Source organism: Xyrauchen texanus, chromosome 4 (genome assembly GCF_025860055.1).
Source record: "Xyrauchen texanus isolate HMW12.3.18 chromosome 4, RBS_HiC_50CHRs, whole genome shotgun sequence".
Taxonomy (NCBI): Eukaryota; Metazoa; Chordata; class Actinopteri; order Cypriniformes; family Catostomidae; genus Xyrauchen; species Xyrauchen texanus.
This window is the reverse complement of record NC_068279.1, coordinates 47041733-47063314: the sequence shown is the minus strand read 5'-3', so window position 1 is coordinate 47063314 and position 21582 is coordinate 47041733. Positions and strand designations below refer to the sequence as shown.

Sequence of the window (21582 nt, the reverse complement as noted above, 5' to 3'; positions counted from 1 at the left end):
ACTATTTCCTTAACTGAGAAAACCTTTTCCAGTTCAGCCGAGAATTCCACACCTACAGAAGGCATTTTCAGGGATTTAAAAAAGTCATCTAGGACAGCAGGGTTAGTGGGCCCATCTGAAGTATATAATACCTGGTAGAATTTTCTGAAACAAGAATTAATCTTCTCATTGTCAGTGCATTTTAAACCACATTCATCGTTAATTTCAGGAATGGTTTGATTAGCAGTTCTTTGGCGCAGCTGGTGCGCAAGTGCACGGATGGACTTTTCCCCATGTTCATAATGACCATGTCTTGATTTGGAAATAAGGTATTTGGCATGTCGGGTGGACAGGAGATCAAACTCTGTCTGTAATGACAAGCGCTTCTTAACTACATCTGCTGATGGGAAATGGCTATGCAGCCTGTCTAACTCCCCTCGCCCTTTTTTTATTTGCACAATATGAAATAATTTGACCCCTTAGATATGCCTTTAGCGACTCCCAAACAGTAGATGGCGACATCCCTGGGCTTTGATTGATGTCGAGAAACATTTTAATTTCAGACGATATGAACTTAGTAAACTCATCTTCTGACAGAAGTAGAGGGTTGAACCGCCATGAACGATATGTAGACTGTGTATTAGGAATGTACATTTTCATGATTAAGGGACCATGATCCGAGATGACCATAGCCCCGTAATCACATTCTTTCGTGAGATGCAGAATTCTTTTATCCAGGAAAAAATAATCAATACGTGAATACGTCTTATGTACCGGGGAAAAGTAAGAGTACGCCCTAGAGGTGGGGTTACGAAACCGCAACACATCTGCTACACCAAAGGTCTTCAGGAAGAGCTGAATAGAGTAAGCTGACTTTGTCAGGGATGCCCTCTTAGAAACGCTCCTATCTAAAAGAGGAGAAAGTACACAGTTAATGTCACCGCCAAGTATAAGATGATGTGATGTCAAGTCTGGTAGGTGAGAAAAAAAATTGGTGAAGAATGTAGAGTCATCCCAGTTCGGGGCATAGACACAGGCTAAAATAACTGGGAGCGAGTATAATTTCCCTACCACAAAGACATATCGCCCTGTAGAGTCAGTTTGCACATGAGATGGCGTGAACTGTACGTTTTTGCTTATCATAATAGCGACACCCCTAGCCTTTGAGCAGAAATTGGATTGATACACCTGACCAGCCCATCCCCTGACCAGGCGGAAACTGTCACAAGAACGTATATGGGTCTCTTGTAAGAATACAATATCTGCACTGAGCTGTTTTAGGTGTGAGAATACTTTTTTAAATTTCACTGGATGATTAAGTGATTTAACATTCCAACTTATGAAGTTAGCAGGGCAACCATCATAACCTCTTGTATTATTTATATTGGCCATATTGTGTATACAGAGAGGTGAGCACCATATATGAAACCCAAAAACAAAAACAAACATAAATAAAAATAAAATAAAAGTCTGACAGAGTAGTATCGGATCGTAGATAGGTCCAGAAGTTACCCACCCCCTATCACCCACATGAACAAGGTGATAATAACAACCCTCAGAAAAAAATCCACACATTAAGTGTTTGTGGTTGGGAACTAAAAAGCCAAGCACTCGGGCTCCCGTCGAGCCTCCAACAGAAAGAAAATAAGGATTAGTAAAGTGTAAAGTTATAATTCTTGGGAGAGAATGTATTAATCATGCTGAGTATCAAGACTATACAGCATTGGCTTCCTTAAATAACATTGTATCAAGTGTAATGACTCTTAAAAATAGCCAACTATTGCTAACCCAATTAACCCATAATAATAATAATCAGGAACTGAAACGGCGGTTCTTTCATTTTAACTCGGGAAATCCTTTAAGTAAAAAAAACAGCAAACCAATACTAGTAGTAACACAAGGCTGAACATGAAATAGTATGTCAGCCTGTATGCACACTGTTCAAGCTGGTCATCCTGACCAATAAGAAAGTGGAACAGTTATAGTATGTAGAAAATGTAAACATTATGCTATGAATTCGTACCTGATGTCAACTGGCACAATGAAATACACATGTTCACCATACCCGTAGGTCGACAGAGGTTTTATGTTCAGTTGAAATAATCAGTCTCATGTACATTCTGCGGCCTCCGCGGTTTTGAGAATATTGTTCTTGACATAGGTCATAGCTTTGTCCGGGTCAGTGAACTCCCTGTCCTCCCCTCTGTACGTGACCCGAAAACGCGCTGGAAACAGAATCCCGTACCGGACTCCCTGTCGGTCGCGAAGCAGCTTCCTCACCTCTGTGAATGCAGCCCGAGCTTTAGCCACAGTTGCCGTATAGTCCGGGAAGATGATAATTGGTTCCCCGTTGAAACGGAGCGGACCCCGAATGCGAGCGCGTCGCAGTATCTGGACACAATCTTGGTAATAATGAAGCTTAGCAACGATGGCGCGAGGTTTTCCGCCCGACTTCTTTGGTCCTAGGCTCCGGTGCGAGCGGTCGATCAACGGCTCTTTATCCAACCCTAGCACCTCAGTTAGCAACTTTGATACAGAGGTTGTAGTGCTGGAGTCGGGAATTTCGGGTACTCCAATGATTCTTATGTTACATCTCCTCATCCGCCCTTCCATATCCTCACACTTCGTTTTCAGTTCTGCCATTTCTGCCTTCATCTCACTCACAGTTTTTTGTAAAGTAGCCACTTCATCTGACCATGCTGATAGCCCCCCCTCAACCTCTTTGATGTTAACTTTCACCTGGTCGATCTCGGACTTCAGCGCCGCGGTGTTGTTTATTATCTCCGTTTTCACCGCCTTCAGCTCGTTCTTGAGCATTTCGAAGTCATCAGCGAGGGCATTTTTCAGCTCTGACTTTATCACCGTTGAGATGTCCGCTTTCAAAGAAAGAAGGATTTCTGATTTCAAGCCTTCAACGTCCATCTCTCCTGAGTTAGGTGAGGGCGGGGTCACTTTAGCTGGGCTCTTGACAGTACTCTGGTCCGAGGAGGTCTTGGGCCTTGTTTTGGAGGATCCAGTATACTTAAATTTCTTCAGCCTCGTGTCCATCCGGACACCGCCGTGGATTGTTCCACTATCCGGGTTTAGTAATAGTTTACTGTTGTATGAGAAGTATTACACTTTACATTTTTGGTTGAAATAGAGGCTTAACGGGAGCACATGTCGAACACAGCTTACTCCATTGCGGCCAAGCCACGCCCCAATTTATTCACATTTTAATTCAATTTTAGTTAAAGACTATTCAATTGAAGTTAATGAAATTGAAATTAAAATGCGGGGAGTCTGGGTAGTTTAGCGAGTAAAGACGCTAACTACAACACCTGGAGTTGTGAGTTTTAATCCAGGGTGTGCTGAGTGACTCCAGCCAGGTCTCCTAAGCAACCAAATTGACACGGTTGCTAGGGAGGGTAGAGTCACAAGGGGTTACCTCCTCGTGGTCGCTATGATGTGTAGTTGTTGCTCTCGGTGGGGCCCGTGGTGGATTGTGCATGGATGCTGCAGAGAATAGCGTGATGCCTCCACACGCACTGTGTCTCCGCTGTAACACGTGATAAAATGCTCGGATTGATGTCTCGGACGTGGAGGCAACTGAGATTTGTCCTCCACCACCCGGATTGAGGCGAGTCATTATGCTACCACGAGGACTTGGAGCGCATTGGGAATTGGGCATTCCAAATTGGGGAGAAAAGGGGAGAGACACTTTTTTAAATTTTTGAAATGCAGATGGGGAGTCACGTGACGCTATGTAATGGGTGATTGCTTGAAGGCGAGTTTCGCTTAACTTCGCTTATTATCCTTTGTTAATTCCCCTTTTAAGCAATATTAACCAGTGAGAACCGTAATAGTTTTGTATGTTAAACTGTACTGAGAGTGCAGGATGTTGAAACATTTTAAATTGTTGGCCAGTGGGGACATTAAAAAGCACTTATATTCTCACACGACGGACACCTCGCAGGATCAAGATGGCAGGGGTCCAGCTGATAATGACAGCGAGCCTCATGACATAGGTCATGCAATCTCGAAAATTTTACAAAAATCTTGACCGACATGGAGGGCCTCGCGTAAATACGTTGGGCGATCACGTCTATGGAGGTGAAACTTTCCACTTTGATCACAAGAATAGACAAGGTTGAGAAGCGATTGGAGTCTCTGGAGTCGGCTGAAAGAGAGTTGCAGGCTAACCTGCTGTCCACCAAAGCCAATGTGGATTGGTGTGGGAAAAACTAGAGGATATGGAAAATCAAAACACACGTAATAATGTGCTTTTCATTGGAATTTCCGAGGGAAAAGAAGGTCAAGTTATGGTGAGGTTTTGGGATGGGCTTATTCAGAATTTGATCGACACTGTGGGTCATCAGCTTGAAATTAAGCACACCCACAGAGTTTTCAGTCAGAGAATTTGTTCTACGAGCAGCGAGGAATAAAGGCAAGTTGTGCAGGGAGGACCACAACTTTATGGTTTTTACGGACTTTGCTAGATCTACACAAACAAAATGGGACGGATTCAAGGAGTGTAAGAAATAATTGCCGAATGTCAATCAATGGTCTTAGAGAGTTGACACAGCTAAAATATATAGGTGCAAAACTATTTTGTCACCGAAGTTAAGAGTTTCGCTTATTCAGGGCAAGACAAACAGATTTTGAGTCTGGGGACAAGGCAGGACGACTTCATGCCAGATACATAAAAAAGAGAGAGTTTTTTCCAACCATTCCTTCTGTGAAGTCTTCTGAGACAATATATTAACTTCTGCCACAGATAATAATAAAGCCATTAAAGAATTCTATTTAGATCTTTATAGTTCCATATCCATGTCTACCGATAGCGATACTAGTAACTTAATAGAGCCATTAGAACCTCCTAAATTGACAAATTATCAAAAAGACTTGGGGCTTGTTGAGGTAAAAGCCTTGCTTTTTACCTCATGTGTTTTAAGGTTTACCTTCAAATGCAGTGCCTCTTTGCTTGACATCATGGGAAAATCTAAAGAAATCAGCTAAGACCTCAGAAAATAAATTGTGGACTTCCACAAGCCTGGTTCATCCTTGGGAGCAATTTCCAAATGCCTGAAGGTAGCACATTCATCTGTACAAACAACAGTATGAAAGTATAAATACCATGGGACCACACAGCCATAATACCGCTCAGGAAGGAGATGCATTCTGTCTCCTAGAGATCAACATATTTTGGTGCGAAAAGTGCAAATTTAGTGGAGGAAACAGGTAGACAAGTATCTATATCCACAGTAAAACGAGTCCTATATCGACAAGCACACCTCCAAGTTGTGGCAAAATGGCTTAAGGACAGCAAAGTCAAGGTATTCAAAGTGCTGACTTCAATTTGTGGGCAGAACTGAAAAAGCATGAGAGAGCAAGAAGGCCTACAAACCTGACTCATTTAAACCAGTTCTGTCTGGAGGAATGGGCCAAAATTCCAGAAACTTATTGTGAGAAGATTGTGGATGTTAAAGAATTTAAAGGCAATGCTAACAAATACTAACAAAGTGTATGTAAACTTCTGACCCACTGGGAATGTGATGAAAGAAATAAAAGCTGAAATAAATAATTCTCTACTATTATTCTGACATTTCACATTCTTAAAATAGTGATCATAACTGACCTAAAACAGGGAATGTTTTCTACAAATAAATGTTAGGAATTGTGAAAAACTGAGTTTAAATGTATTTGGCTAAGATTTATGTAAACTTCTGACTTCAACTGTATATTGGGTGAGGGGGCGGACATTAAAGTAGGTGACAAATATATTAAAAGCAGGATTAACTAGTGTAATGATTGGCAGACAGATAATTCTTTGAGGATGGAAGTCAGCTGGCGCTCCGCTCCTTCATTGCAAGAATGGTTCACCGAATTGGGCTGGGTGGCGGAATTTGAAAAGATGTAATATAAACAGCTTGGTAGATTAGACACGTAATGTATGGTAAGAAATGGAACAGGTATTTGGCCTCACTGGACCACGAGGAGAGAAACAGAATTGTGGTTGTAATTGTAAATTCTATTCTTTGTGGAATTCTTTTTTTTCTCTTTTTTTGTTGATTTTTATATTTTCTCAAATATTTTATTTGTTTATATTTGTGCAATTTAGGCTTTGACCACAGGGATATTTGTTGAGGGACAGGGTGGTGTTGGGAAGGGGGATATAATGAGAGTATGTTTTGTTTATTCCATATTTCACATAAGAATAAATAATGTTAATAACAAAGACATTTAAATGCATAAATCTTAAAAATAGGCTGAAATATATATTTTTTTATTTAGCAAGTCATGCAAAATGTGTGCATACTGCATAAATCATAACTAGTTTGCCAAGTCCAGCAGGATAGCTGTAATACTGGCAAGCAATTTTTAATGAGAATGTCAATAGTCGTACTGTAGATGTACTGTTTTCAGAATTGCCACTCTTTTGATTCTAAATGGTACAATACACTGGAAACAATAAACAGGAATTTCAAGCCAGACAATCTTTCCCAAGAATGAAACCCTTAGCAAATGTATAATATTTTCACATGAAGACATTTCTGACCCTGTGCTCTTTATTTAGGCTAGAGAATATGGAGAGAACAATAATATCTCTCCATCCCTCTTTCTCTCATGGTAGTAGAGTCCTGAGGCCTGTCTCTGCCTGCATGAGATTTAAGATAAAGAATCACTCATGTACTCAAGCATACACTTGGAAAGGTGCTTTATGCTCAAAACAAATAAACATACACAACAAAAACTGCCTGGGAATGCATCTTACAAAAGCCACGTCTGGTTTCTGAAGAATTTTACTGTTAATGAGAGAATACAATATGAACTTGTTTTCACTGCTTTAGGAAACTTGAGGAACTAGTTCCAGCCTCAGACCATCACAGACTATTCCATGGACTATTCACAGACCATCTAAGGCATATAGAGTGCAACAACAGTTTGTTTCTGGGAGTAACATCTCCATTCATTTTCGTCATGGGAGTAGATTATTAGCCATAACTTATAAACCTTTTAAGACAGACAAACAAAGACCTCCTATGTTGTTAATCGATGGTAAGTACTCCTTTTGAAGCCATCAGTCTATGTCATTTCAACTTTTACATTTTTGTAAACAATTGGTTTTAATGGCAGAATTCCAAGTGAAGGACTACACAACCCATGAGCCTACAGAGAAAGATCCACCAATCAGGTAATCACAGCAAACAAAGTGGGCCAAAAGAACTCTGCAGCAACCGCCCACTCTCATGACACACCGTGAATGATGAAATAGACAAAACTCTCACACTACTCATGTTTTTGTTATATCTGAACATTTTGCCATACATTTAAAATCCATTGTTTCTGTACTTATAATCAACAACTTAAAATCAATTATTTTTTATTACATTTTGCAATTCACAATGCTTCATAAAAGTATACAATCTTGTAGCTTATTCTTTTCAACCAATTTTCAAATATGTCTTTGCTTCAAATCAAAGTGTGTAATGTTTTGATTCACCTCGCAGCTAGTTGATCTGGTTCATGTTTTCTTTTTCTTTTTTACTTTTTAATGAAGAATTTTATGAAATCCCAATGTAATAAAAACTGAATTGAAAAAATACTTCTGGAAAAGGAAAGTGGGTGGGCAAAGCACCAATGAAGATGATTGAGAAACATGTAAAAGATTGCATGATTTCAGTTTTGAATCACAATAAACGAAACACAAAGATCACTATATTATTGTATTCTGATTTCAGACCCAAATATCGAAATATTGTATAGACAAGCTCTAGCAGATTCTGACCCTTAGTGGTCTGTCATGTCACTTGTTGGTGATTCCAGTCCAATTTCACCATACATAATAAGCCGAGTATCATGTATTAAGACAGTAAATGAGGTTCATTTAGTTTTTGTGTTGACAAAATGACAAACTATAACAACATTTTTGCCTTCAGTACAGCTGATGCATCCCTAATGAAATAATACAATGTATAGCAGGCCTTGGAACTTGGCTCATGGTTTTTCCTCTTAACAAGCTTTCTTCGCCAAATAATAAATTACTCACATTTTTGAGAGCGACCAGCACATGTGGAAATTATCAAGGCAACTAAGGTTAAGGACCCCACTGGGAGCTACAACAGTAGGATCCATGGAGCCAAGTAACAGTGTTTACCAAATCGGTGTTTGTCTCATTTAAGGGCACACGTGATGCTGTTTTTATTAGCATAACTATGCAGGACGTAAATGCTGAAAAACATGTTGACTTGGTAAGTTAATTTTGAATGAACTTAAACTACTGTGGTTCTGGGAAGGAAGTAAATTTACTGCCATGTTTTTTGCAATGTGCTGGGTGTCTTATGGGACAAATGTAATACATAAAACAGGCTTGGTTAGGGCACACCACAGAGTCCTGATCTCAATAAGGTGTCTGTAAGAGAGAGTGAGATAGAGAGAGAAGAGAGTGATGAATGACTATGCCCCATTTCTTTTTATCCCAGTCAACAGCATGAAGCTGTAGCCCTAAACACATCATGTGTGCAGCGGTCTATGCCCCTACGTTTTTCTACATACCCATGGACAGTCAATTAAAGCAATTCGACACGAGAGCTTTCGAAACATAACACCTTTAAATGGTGTAGCAATTGTGATCACACAAGAAATTGACATGTTGCATCCAAACGTTCATGTATCTTGATATTGACCCCATTCAGCAGAAAGATTTGGGCTTCTTTTAAATTTCCATTAGGATCGATAGATCAGGATAAACAGGATAAATCCAAAAGTTTACTGATATAGCTGATGGAAATGCAAATTATCGCTAAATTGTCGACATAATATTTTTCCATGTAACTCTAGCGCATAAACTATGTCGATACATTAAAATCGAAAGAAAAACTGGTTTGGAAACACTTTTTGTTGAAAAAATTGGCATTAACGCAAAAATAGTGTCACAAGACAGAATTTACCACAATTGTTAGCCTGTGATAAACATGATGACAAGGTATACATCCTTGAAAGCCAATTTATTGTACGTGAAGCATTACTCGCACTGTTATGGAATAGTCTTAACGGCATATCTGCACAGATTCGATGCTACAAAAACATCTGCGTCACGACCCTTCCAGGAGTGCCAACGCAAACTTCTCTCATGCACCTGTCAGACAAGTGCACGGAGAACAAATGAACGGCCATGATTTGTGATTAATCTAATTGCTTTAGACATCCATTAATTTATTAAAGTTGCTTTTCCACACCATTCAAAATAACACAAATGACAATCAGAATATTGTGCACTTTTTTCAAGACTATCAGAAGTATTTTTCCAATGCAGAGTTCACTTTCAGAAAACTAGCCTTTGAACATTTTAAATATTTAAAATCTAACCCTCTTAACCTTGGATCACATTTGCTGAGCTTCTTCAGAAAATCTAAATTGCATTATGATGCTAAAATAAATGTTTGATGACAATCAAGTTCAGTTGGTCGTTAAAAGTTGCTGGAGAAATAAGCGGGACATAATGCAGTTGTGATGGTGATGCTTTAGATTAAATGATGATTCAAAATAGCCTGTTGAATATCAGGAATGTCTCATATGTAAAATATACACATGGATGGATGGTTCTTTTACTAAGACCAAAAGTTTCACCACTATTTGGTGCAGGTTGCCAACTTGAACAGGGCCATGATGATTCGCTTTCGGATCAGAACCGGTGGCAACCTGAGATAGGTGCAACATCAGCACCAATATTACAGTCCCATCAGAAGGGCAACTGCTCCCTTTTGATTGCAATTCTCAATACTCTCCCCATTTTACCAAAACTTCAGAGGAAACAATTTAGGGACATCTGGGAGGCAAAAGCTACACAATTAGCAATAATCACACATTTCTTTTTGGAAACAGCTTGAGGGCAGATTGTTTTTGCGATAAACCAAAACTTATGTGTTTTTTTTTAATGGAAATAGGCAGAAGACGGCAACATTTACAAACATTTTTGTACGCATTTTCACTTTGCCGATAACAAAACAGCATGAAAAGTGGATGGAAACTAGGTTAACTGTGACAGTTATTAGGTAAAATGTGATGTTACGATGATATTATATGAACAAGAACCATGGATGGTCTAATGGGAAGAATGGAACCCCATCTCCACCATCGCAGAGAATGAGGCTACGGTTTGTGAAAGTATATGTGGGCTGGGCGATATGGCTTTTTTTTTAAGCACCGAACAAAACAGAACTGACAATGTAATACAGCCATCAACTGAACAAAACAACAACACCGACATTAACACCATTGCTGTTTTAGTATTTACTTAAACGTTTTTTCATGATTGTGGAGCGTCACAAGAAAGTAATTCAGTAGAGCCAAACGTCCACTAAAGATAATGAAATTGGCTAAATTTAATCAAAAAGAGGTCACAATTTAAGTAGGATAAAATCCTAAATGGAGTGTACTTTCAAACGTAGCTCACCCTCTGGAGTTTACTTTTAAACAAACAAGTTATATGTGTTATTGTTTGGCCATATCACCCAGCCCTAATGTATATGATGACTAAGACTGATTGGCCTATTAACAGACAGTCATTTCACCGAAGATTAATTCCAACATCTACCGACAGCCTTATCAATGGTTAGTCAACAGTTTACATTTTTCAGTATTTTTTAACGGAATGAGTAGTTATTAGCTAAAATAAATGCTTATTTAAATTCAGCAATGTTGTGTAGTACATCTTATTTTCCATGTTTATCTTGTATTATATCAGCATAATTCACCACCCTGCTCTCAGCACTGGCCATTAGAAACCTCATATCAGACAATTGCTATATAAAACTAACCTTTGAAGGGTTGAGAACTGATTTTATTTGTATTTTTAAATACTGGAACTGAATGGTTCAATAACGTTTCTCGGACGTGTATTGTTCCATTGATGCAGATGCAACACTGTGCTAAAAAAACAGCATTTCCTGCACTACCATTCAGCAGCACTGGAATAGTGCTCCTGAACCAGCTGCACGAAACACACAGAACAACCTGTGTAGTCTGATTCCCAAATGAACGACTCTTATTATGAGTCAGCTCTTTTGAATCTACAGTGCCTCTGTAGTGTGAAACATACAGCATGACCAGTGTAGTCCTAAACAAACGACTCTTACGAGTTGGCTCTTTGGATCTACAGCGAATATGCAGCACGAAACATACAGCTTGACCAGACCAATACAATTCCCAAACAAATGACTCGGAGTCGATTCTATTGAATCAAAAGCATACATTACTTCCTCACAAGTTAATGACTTTTACATCAGCTGATTCTTTCTAGTGAATAAAAAAACTTGCAGAACCGCAAGTCCTTCATTTCATTGTGTCACTCGAAATAAATCAAGAACTGTCACTGTATGTGTACTTTAAGCTTGTGAGACTTAAATCAGAGTTATTAGCCTACAGGATGGATGTTGATATGACAATGTGTACTTGAAGATTTGTGTTGCAATTGCTGGTCTTTTATTAAAATGTAAATATGTATAAAATATCGAATTTTTTAAAAAGCTGCATAAACACCATTTGCGGCATTCTATAAAAAATAAAATATGAAATAACTTCATCTGGTAACAGGCTGCTGGGGACAGCAAATCCACTAGGAACTGCATTTCCTATGTCCAAATATTTCATCTTTTAAAGTAGCCAACTTAAAGAATCATTAATGGAACCATTAAGACATAAGGAAATCATAACTTTAATCATTACATTTCTCATGATTCACATCCCCAAATCCGCCACTCACTAACGTCAAGAAATAATCAGGGTTCAATCTAACAAGATTTATGAAAACAAAGGTGCATAAGTTGAACCAATAAACTGATCAATGTCATATTGTGTAAAACAACTTAACGGTCCAGCCTTGTGTAACGGTCTTTAAAATGAATTAGTACAGACAGACAACTTAATTGACAATGTCCAATCGCAACTTTACAACAGAAAACGTTCCATGATGTAAATGTAGCGTGCGGGAGTAAATTAACAATGCAACTCAACACATGTTCTTTATTTACATATCGAGGCTGCTGTGGAGTTATTGATCCCCTAACAACTGACTGTTGTCCTGTACGTTGTAAACACGGCTTCTGACGACGTTTAGTGAGAGCGGCACGAAGTCAGACAGAGCTCAGATGCTGGAGGGAAACAATGTACTGCACGTACAGCGTGTGAGATGGCTAACTAATGACTGTCAGCACTCTGCACATTACGGCTACAGTCACAATAATGGAGAAGGCAGAAAGAATTCCGAGCTTAAATGGCTAAATCAGATTACTCTGTGAGGAACAGAGAACACATGCATCTACTACAAGCAGTCTACGGGAGAAGTGGCATATAAAGGAGACGCAGCTGCTGAGAGGAGACGCCCAGTTTGGCACAAGACCCACAAACACAATGGACATATAATAAGACTCCCAGGATCTCACAGGCTTGACTTGGAAAAATGGTGTTTCAAATGTCCTAATATCCGTTCTGCTCCTACACAACACCCTTACAAACAAGTATTGATGGTCTCAGGTGGTGATACCATGGTAGTTTCATATATTCCATGATACCCTTACAAAAAGTAGTGTGGTGGTACTAAGGTACACTGACGGGATCAGAAGGAAATGCCATGTAATTTGTTATCTAGCTACAATTATAATGAAATTCATGTAACATTGTATTTACAGTGTATGTACCACCAAGATACATGTCAAAACTTTTTTGTAAGTAACTGATCTTTCCATATTCACGCACCATATTTACATTGTACTCCAAGTTACTTCATTAAACGTGCAAAATTGGTAATACTTTCTGACTTTATGTTAGTGTGCAAGACATAATATTGTTTAGCCATTATTGTGCATCCTGTCTTAATTGTGTAAACAGTTTATAGTTTAGAAACTGCTGCAATAAATTCTGCATTTATTGCGATGTATGTTGTACCAAAGGCTGTTGATTGTGTATGCCTGCTTAAACGCCCTTGGATATCATGGACAAATGATGAACAACATCTTTTTTTAATCGCATTTATAAATCTTTGTTAATGTTAGTTAATAAAAATGCAATTGTTCATTGTTATTTAATGTTATTTCATATTCATCAACTTATGTAAAAACTATTAATTTTAAAAATGTGTTAGGATATTTTGAAATTGATTAACCAAGATTAAAAAAAATGCTGTAAAAGTTTTTTTTTTTGTTGGTTAGTAAAGTTTGTAAAGTGCTCAGTGAAAGTTTAAATAATTATTCTCATTACATAACAGTAGTTATATCTGTATTACAGTAAAAAAGATGATATTGTACAAATGCTATATATTAGTATATGGTTAATCACTACTAAGGTATATATATATATATATATATTCTTTATATATTTTTTTTAATAAAATGCAGTATCAAATGTACTACAATGATGCATAAATACTTTAACATTTAAATAATACATATTTTTTTCACATTGTGGTAATTAGAATAAGGGATTAAATGTGCGTAACTCTCATTAGAAAAGAGGTCACTGAAGCACTTTATTTTACAGTACTGTTCTACATTTACCTACTATATAATTACAACAACTACAGTACTAAACCTAAACCCAACCTTAACCCATATATAGTGCATGTAGTTACCTAATATTACTCCGTACTTTCTTGGGTAATTACACTGTAAGAATCCTGAAAGTACACATACTGTCAAATAAAGTGCTCCCGAGGTAACAATGTAAAACATCTTAATGGCCAAAAATATAGGCTTCATTTTCGATATTCAAAGTATCATTTCACATTTGTTTCTTACTTTCTTTTGACTTTGAAGTACAACAGGCCAAGACATTTTCATGACGGGTTTTGTGAGAATCACACGCCACTATGGTTGTTTTTGTACCATCCATCCATTTTATACCATAGATAGATGTATCTATCATTTTACCGCTGTGGGGTAAATATTGTTAAACATTGCAAGCGTTGCTCCTGTTGTCCCTGTAGATTGAGGGGAAACTGATGGCAACATTTGTAGCATCATTGGTGTGTGTTGATTTAGTCAACAGCTGCTCTAAAGCCACATTCCACTCAAGCACATTAACTAGAGTCCTAAATCTACTCGCCTGCTCATTTCAGTAAACATACAGGGGTATTTTCCTAATCTAGCCATGCACATCTTAGTTACACTCTTTGTTTGGCCTTAGAATAGTGGCTTTATATTAAATGTGACAGTAAGAGAAACTGCTTTCAAATGAAATCTCTGCACTCATTCCATTGGTGCAGTGTGTCGGTCCATGCACTAACAAAAAGTACCAAGGAAATGCCATGTTTTTGGATGGAGTGTTATATATGTGTATATTTATGTATATATAATATACATATATATAGCCTACACATACAGTAGGTGGTGATGCTGTGTTGTGTGTGTGTGGTGCTGCCATGGTAATACTATGTTGTTTTGCACATGTACCATGGTATTCTTTGGAGTACTGTGATTATGATAATAATTCAGTAGAGAAGGTAATTCCATGGCTTTCTGGGCATGGTGCCATGGTAATACCATGCTATGATTTGCAGTTCCCTGGAGTACCATGCAAATGCCATGGATACGAGAATATAATAACGATTCAGTACCAGAGTATGTATCACAATACCATGGAATTATCATTACGGTGCATCGCAGTACTATTTGGAAGGCTGTGGAAAGCCATTCAGAAAGTTTTCCGTGAAGGATGCGCGTTCACTGCCGCAACTCACCCGAAGTCCTGATCCATGGACTTGAAGAAGAACTTATAGTTGGGTTTATTAAGAACTTGTTTGAAGTCCAACAGTGTGATCTCCTCAGAGGAGATGGGGATCTTCACCAGGTACGGCGTCTCCTCCTCGTCGATATGGTAAATTATTTTGGTTTCCGCCATTTCCTCGGCAGTTTTTTTTTCTCCTTCGCTCCGACTAAACTAACTTTCCAGGCGGATTAGTGGATGACACAAACTAGATTCTAGGGCACAAACGATCTTTCAGTGTCCTTTACGGTCATTTTTTAACGTTCGATGAAAACGATTGCACTAACCGCAGCATAAACTGTATTCCTGTTGTTCTCCTTTTGTTGTTGTTAAATCCCCCATGGATTCATACATTCACAGTGTTCCCAAACTTTTCCAGCGAGCGCTCGCTCATACAGTGCGGTTGGGGGAGGAGAGGAAGCCAACGCGGCGTTATGACGTTTAGCAGGAGCGTGAAGCCCCTTCCTTCCCCCCGGTGAGAGCTGAAACACTCAATGCAAACGCCCCAACACCGTTAAGCTGAGAACAAGCTGAATGCAGTGGCCCCGAAAAGTATTTGCACACTTGAGGCACACTTAAAGCTACTGTAAGCGATTTTTTAAGTCACAACACAAAAATGTCCCTAATAATTGACGGACATTGACAGCGTCAAGATTTGTAAACAGCAAAAAAAAAAACTAATAATAACAAATAATAATCAGCCTGCAGCCAATCAGATAACCGGGAGGCGGGACTATCTGTTTGATCGACCAATGTTAGATGGTGTAGTGTTTGGGAAACCTGTTTGGTGACACTACTGATGCAGAAATTGCCCCTAAAAAAATTTATCTGAAATGTTTATTTGTTTAATGAGTTGCCCCAATGACCCAACTGCCCCAAATATTTATTTGGAATATTTCATACCACACTTAACCTTCCTGGGCTGTCCGGTCATTTTTGACCGATTTCAGATTTGTTTTGTATACAAATGGTTTCCTCAATCTGAGTGGTATAAGACTTCACAACTTTTCCTGGACTCCCCATATGCACATACAAAAAGAAAATTTTCTTCAAAACAGACCATAGCAAATGTATGGGAGAGACCCTAAAACAAGCTTTTTATAATAATTTTTTTAGATTTGTCAAATAAAATCAATAAATCAGACACAATGCTGAACATAAACACACAGAAATGAAGAGGTGGGACTATAAAACATACATAACAGCAAAACACACACACACACACACACACACACACACACACACACACACACACACACACACTTATAACTGACACTTCAAAACAATTAAAAAAAAATGCTAAACTTTGACAAATAATAGTTTCATGTGTCTAAATATATATCCAACTGCATAATATAATCCAAATCTAAAATTAGAAAATCTAAAATATCATTAAAAGGCCCAGACAGAATCTGCGTGTGCAGAAAAATGGTGAAATCTGTCATTCATAAAAGATGCACCCACCCCTGGCATGTTTGTTTAATAAATATTTTGGCAAGTTTCATGATGCTTTTAGATATCAATGAGAGTATAATACTCTTAGCTCCATTTAACACATTTTACTGTTACATAATTCCACAGATTTTCCCCCAGAATCTGCAAAGAAAATGCCAAAAAAAAAAAAAAAAAAAAAAAGGTAGCGGATTCTGTCTGGCCTCAAAACAGGCAATCAGACCACACAGTCTCTGCAGCCATCTACTGGTTATTATTTTTATGTTGAAACTATTTTCAAGTCATGTAAAATATTTTTTCCCATAAGATGTCAGCAATTTGTCCCCCAATATGACATTCTCATATAATGTTTCAACTTCTAGAAGTGTAGGTTTTTTACTGAAGTTTACATAAATCTGCTAGCGTACATATGCAAATGAATGGTGTAATTGAGAATTGTACAGACAATTAAGATGCAAATTGCATAAAATCCCCCCCAAAATTGCATAATTCTATTGTCAATACTTCAGGGAAGATAAAGGTTTTCATTTCTTTCTTTTAAAAACAAAAAATAAAGTTATAACTGTACTGTTTTCGGTTAAAAAGGTGTTAACCGTTATTGAACATACAGACAAATATACTCACTGTTTCAGGTAAGTGTAAAACACTGGATACTGACATTTCTTTGTCAGGCTGTGTCCTAAAAGCTTACCTCTATGGATGGACCTCTTTGGCAGTCTGCTCCATTTGCTCATTTGTTTCTGGCTGATGACATCACAAGTAGACTCACAGCATTCGCAAACATCGTCCATACCGTCCACACTAAGCCACCTTCAGAAAGCAATAAGTCAACAATGAAACTGATGGAATCCCTTAAAGGTGCTGGGAGAGATTTTAGCCATACTGGAGCTTTCACCAGACAAGCCGTTAAATTAGCCATGCCCCTTTTTTTCCCTTCGCTCTTTACCAAGCCAGGGGCCATTACAGAGAGAGATGTGATATTTCATGGCACCTATTTCAATGATATCTGACAGGTAATGATTTTGTTTTTTCCTGCATGTCAATTATTAATAGTAATTAAAAAAAAATACAAAAATAACATCACTTGGCTGTTTTTGGAACAGGGGAGAAATTCCAAAATAAATTTTAAAAAGGAATATTCCGGGTTCAATACAAGTTGAGATCAATCGACAGCATTAGTGGCTTAATGTTGATTACAACAAACATTCATTTCGACTTGTCCTTCCTTTTGTTTAAAAAAAGCAAAAATAACTTTTTTATTCTTAAACATAGCAAAAACATATAGATGTCAATTAATATAGTAGTGATTAAATATTTTGCGGTCATCCAAAACAAAGAGATACACACACACACACACACACACACACACACACACACACACACACACACACACACACACACACACATCCGTTTTGGCATTAGAATCAACAACAACACTCATACCTTTGTCCTGAATAGGTACAGGCATTGTTCATGATATTCACTTCCAGATCAGCAATCTTCAGATGGCATGTAATATAGATCTATGTTGTAAAAATTAAACAAGAGTATGTAATGGCCTTACCAAAATACCAGCATGTCTTGAGCCATAAAAACAGTCCTACCATACTTCAGAACAAAATGCTTTTGTTTATGAAGGACTCAGATCTGTGGTCTTTGTAGAAACGGAAAGCATCCATCTGCATCTGAAGCACATGGTTTTATTTTCGGGGCATGAAATGGGCACTGGAGGCGGGCATTTTAGAGTCAATAAGACAACTATAGCATAGGGGACAGGAATTCCATTATTAAACAGTAGAGTTTCATGTTTGTCATCACAATCATCAGTGTGACATGAATAAAACATCTGATATCATTTTAAAAAGTATTTTGCAAAGTGCTTATGTGCAATTCAATTCTGTTCAACGGATGCATTTTAGATTACAAAAGAATAACCACTTCTCTGGAACCCAAGATTTAAAACCCTTTGAGATGGTGTCTGTTATGGCAGAAAAGTCAATGACCTTACTTTTTGGCAAAATTTGAAATGAAACACTAACTTCGTAATACTAAATACCGCAAAATAAATAGCTTACTGCCGATGGATGGATGGATGGATGGATGACTCAGAGCCACAGAGGTGTAAATCAGCTTCAATCACATGTTCAGTGTCACTGTACGGAGTCGCTCCGCAGCTCTCGGTTGACCGGCCGAGGTGCAGCTCTTTGGCAGTGACCTGACGCCCGTTCGAGTGCAGGTCAGCACGGATAATCACAATCATGCTCCGCTCAGTGCATCGCACCTGGACAGGTGCAGCTCTGCTCCGCGGCTCATCTGTGAGATCGTCTTTCGGGAGAAAATAAGTTTTATACCGTCTGCCATCTGGCCCAATCATCGGTCCATCTTTTAAAGTACGAATGGCGCCTGTAACGTAGATACTTAATAAAACCACAATCCCTATAATGTTACTGTCTGTCACCATCGTGGCAGAAACTGAAGGAGTGCGCATGCGTAGTTACGTACATTTTTATTCAGTCGCTTTACCCAGTTGTTCCTAATTAACCTCTTCAACTTCAGTGCATTTTTGGACTGCCGCCTGCAATTTCTTGCACTTACATTTAAAAGCTGACCATTCACACATACTGTGGACTAATTGCAAATAATTTATATAATTTTTCAGAAAAATCCCTAAAATTAAAATAAAAGGACTAATTATTCATAATTATTATTATATATGATTATAATCTTATGATGAATAGAAAGTGATATGTAGGCTACATTTGTTGTCCTATCTTTGTAAGCATGTATTTCTTGTTCTGTTCACTCTATCTCCCAGCTAAAGCTCTTATTTCATTCCACTAGATGGCTGCGTACTAAGAAAAATATATATTTTTCTCCATCACTTTCACCACAATATACAAATCTGAAATGTAGGTGGCGCTCCCACCTACATTTCAGCTCCACATGCAGTTGTCTATAGACATTCAGTCTAATTTTCAGTTCATGCACCACCCCCATTATTTCACTGAATATATTGGCCTCTGAGTGGACTAGAAGCCCAATCTAGATGTCATTTGAATGCTGCAAATCTTTGGATTATTCAAAATAGCAAACTCACAGACTAGTTAAAAGGGCTCTAAGGTAAGAGAAGATATGAAGTTTGTAACTATTTGGGGCTTACAGCAGAAGTGATCGGCACATAAAAAAGACATTTGTATTTGTAGTAAAGAAATCAAATTTCACTTTGTGATTCTTTTGAAAATCATTCGAGCTGTGGTATTAGGGCAACAAAATACTGTATAGTCACATTTCTGAGAATGAGAGCTTTCATTTGATATGTGACTTTTCTTTTTATGTGCTATGCAATAGACTTTTATATTCATATTCTTATCATATATATATTATTTCTACCACATTACCTCTAAATTATGCTTATTTGTGACCTTACTTTAAGGTCTTATTTTATGTAACAAATGCAGAAGTGTTCTATGAAAAGATCAGGGGCCGTATGTATAAAGCCGCTCAGAGTAAATCTTTTGTCTCAAGTTTGTCACAATTCTAAGAATGATGTCATTTTACTCTTATTCTTAAGAATAAGTGTGATTCATAAAGGTTCCTAAGTGTTAAGACTAGGTCTCAGCTCCTAAATTATTTAAGAGAGCTGGAGAGGTCTCCTAACCAGTTAGGAGTAACAAGATGGCAGCAGAGAGGAGGAGGCCGTGCAGTTTCCAACAACGTAAGAATGTGTTGGAATTATATGATGACAGAGAGTTGATCAAACGATACAGGCTTGATCGTCAGGGTATTATTTTTGTTACTGACCTAGTCAGAAATTCAATAACTTCTCCCACTGTAAGAAACAATGCCTTAACTGCAGAAATGAAAGTTATAATGACTCTGCATTTCTTGGCGACTGGAAAAATGCAGCAATGCACCAGTGATGACTTATGGCCATCACAGTCCACAGTTAGCAGGGTCTTAAATACCACTGTTGCTGCACTAACCACACCAGACATAGTAAGGCAGTTCATTGACTTCCCAACTGACCTTCAAACTATACGGCAAAAGCAAGCAGATTTTATAAGGATTGCAGGTTTCCTTTGAGTTGTTGGAACCATCGATGGCACCCATGTACGCATCATTGCTCCAAGTATAAATGAGGAGACATACATCAATCGAAAAGGATTCCACAGCATCAATGTTCAAGTCGTATTTGATGCCAATTACAAGATCCTCGATCTTGTGCCAAAATGGCCAGAGTCAACACATGATGCTCGGGTTCTTTCCCAGAGTGGCCTCACTGGGTTATTCGAACAAAATTATGTTCGCCCTGGATGTCATCTGCTGGGAGAGTCAGGTTACCCTTAAAAACACTGGCTTCTCACCCCTTACAGAAGACCTCAAGGAGAACAGCAGCTCAATTATAACAGGTACTGCACTGGACTGAACTGTAGACAAGATACCAATTTTGTTCAATGAGTGCATTCTTGACTTATCTGACCTATGTTCTTTTATTGTTTTTGCATCATGAAGAGCACACAAAGTAACAAGAGCCGTGGTGGAGAGAGGAATTGGACAGCTGAAAAGAAGATTCCATGTCCTTCATGGAGAGATTCGACATTCACCTGAGCGTGCTTGTCGCATTATTATGGCTTGTGGCATTTTGCACAATATTTGCAAAGCTCGTAACCTCCCATTGCTTGATGATGATGATGATGATGACGACGACGATGAAAATGACGATCATGGTGATGATGACAGTGATCATGATTATGATGAGAATGATGACAAAACCACCGAACACACATTACAAAGCATTTCGGGGAGAGCATCATTCAGGGACTGCTTTGCTAACTCACATTTTGGGTAAGCAAACTTAGACAATAAGTAACAACAAACTCATTTTTCCTTACACAATTTTATTACACAAAGCATATGTACAATCATTGAGTATTCTTAATTCTAATTTTTAGTGAGTAATATTCATTTTGAATTTCCAGCAACTTAATTTGCAATTTGAGCTATTTTCTTTTAAGGGACTCAATGTCATCCTCAGTGGCTGCGCCCTGTGCAAATCCAGTGTCTTGTGAGGCAGAAGGCTCATCTGGAGGACACAGGGAGATGTCCTGAGATGATATAAAATATTAAACAGTGCAAACATGTTTATTCAATTCAATGTGGTGATTGAAATACTATCAATTTATTAAAAAGGCACATTTCATGCATACATTATTACATGCATAATTTTCTTCTTACCATATTTGTAACTCCTTCAATTTGAGAAGTGCAGGGTCTGGGGCATCTGGAATGCCACAAATAGAGGGATTGGCCGTACCAAGTGTCTCCTCTACTATTTCGCCAATCTCAGACAGAGGTTTACATGGAGGGCCCCCACCTGTTTGACAAGAACTCAGCTGCTGATCACATGGAGAC

At 38.2% G+C, this 21582-nt stretch overlaps 1 protein-coding gene across 3 annotated transcripts in view; it reads right to left on the bottom strand.

Annotated features, from left to right (window-relative positions):
* LOC127638004 (segment polarity protein dishevelled homolog DVL-2-like) overlaps positions 1 to 15122 on the bottom strand; it is a 38245-nt gene extending 23123 nt beyond the window's left edge. For all 3 annotated transcript variants that reach the window (XR_007969834.1, XM_052119363.1, XM_052119367.1), the window contains exon 1: positions 14693 to 15122. Coding sequence is in view for 2 of the 3 variants with exons in the window: in XM_052119363.1 (XP_051975323.1) it covers positions 14693 to 14853 (161 nt within the window). In the remaining variant the exon portion in view is untranslated. The remainder of the gene's footprint in view (positions 1 to 14692) is intronic.
* Between the last annotated feature and the right edge of the window lie 6460 nt (positions 15123 to 21582).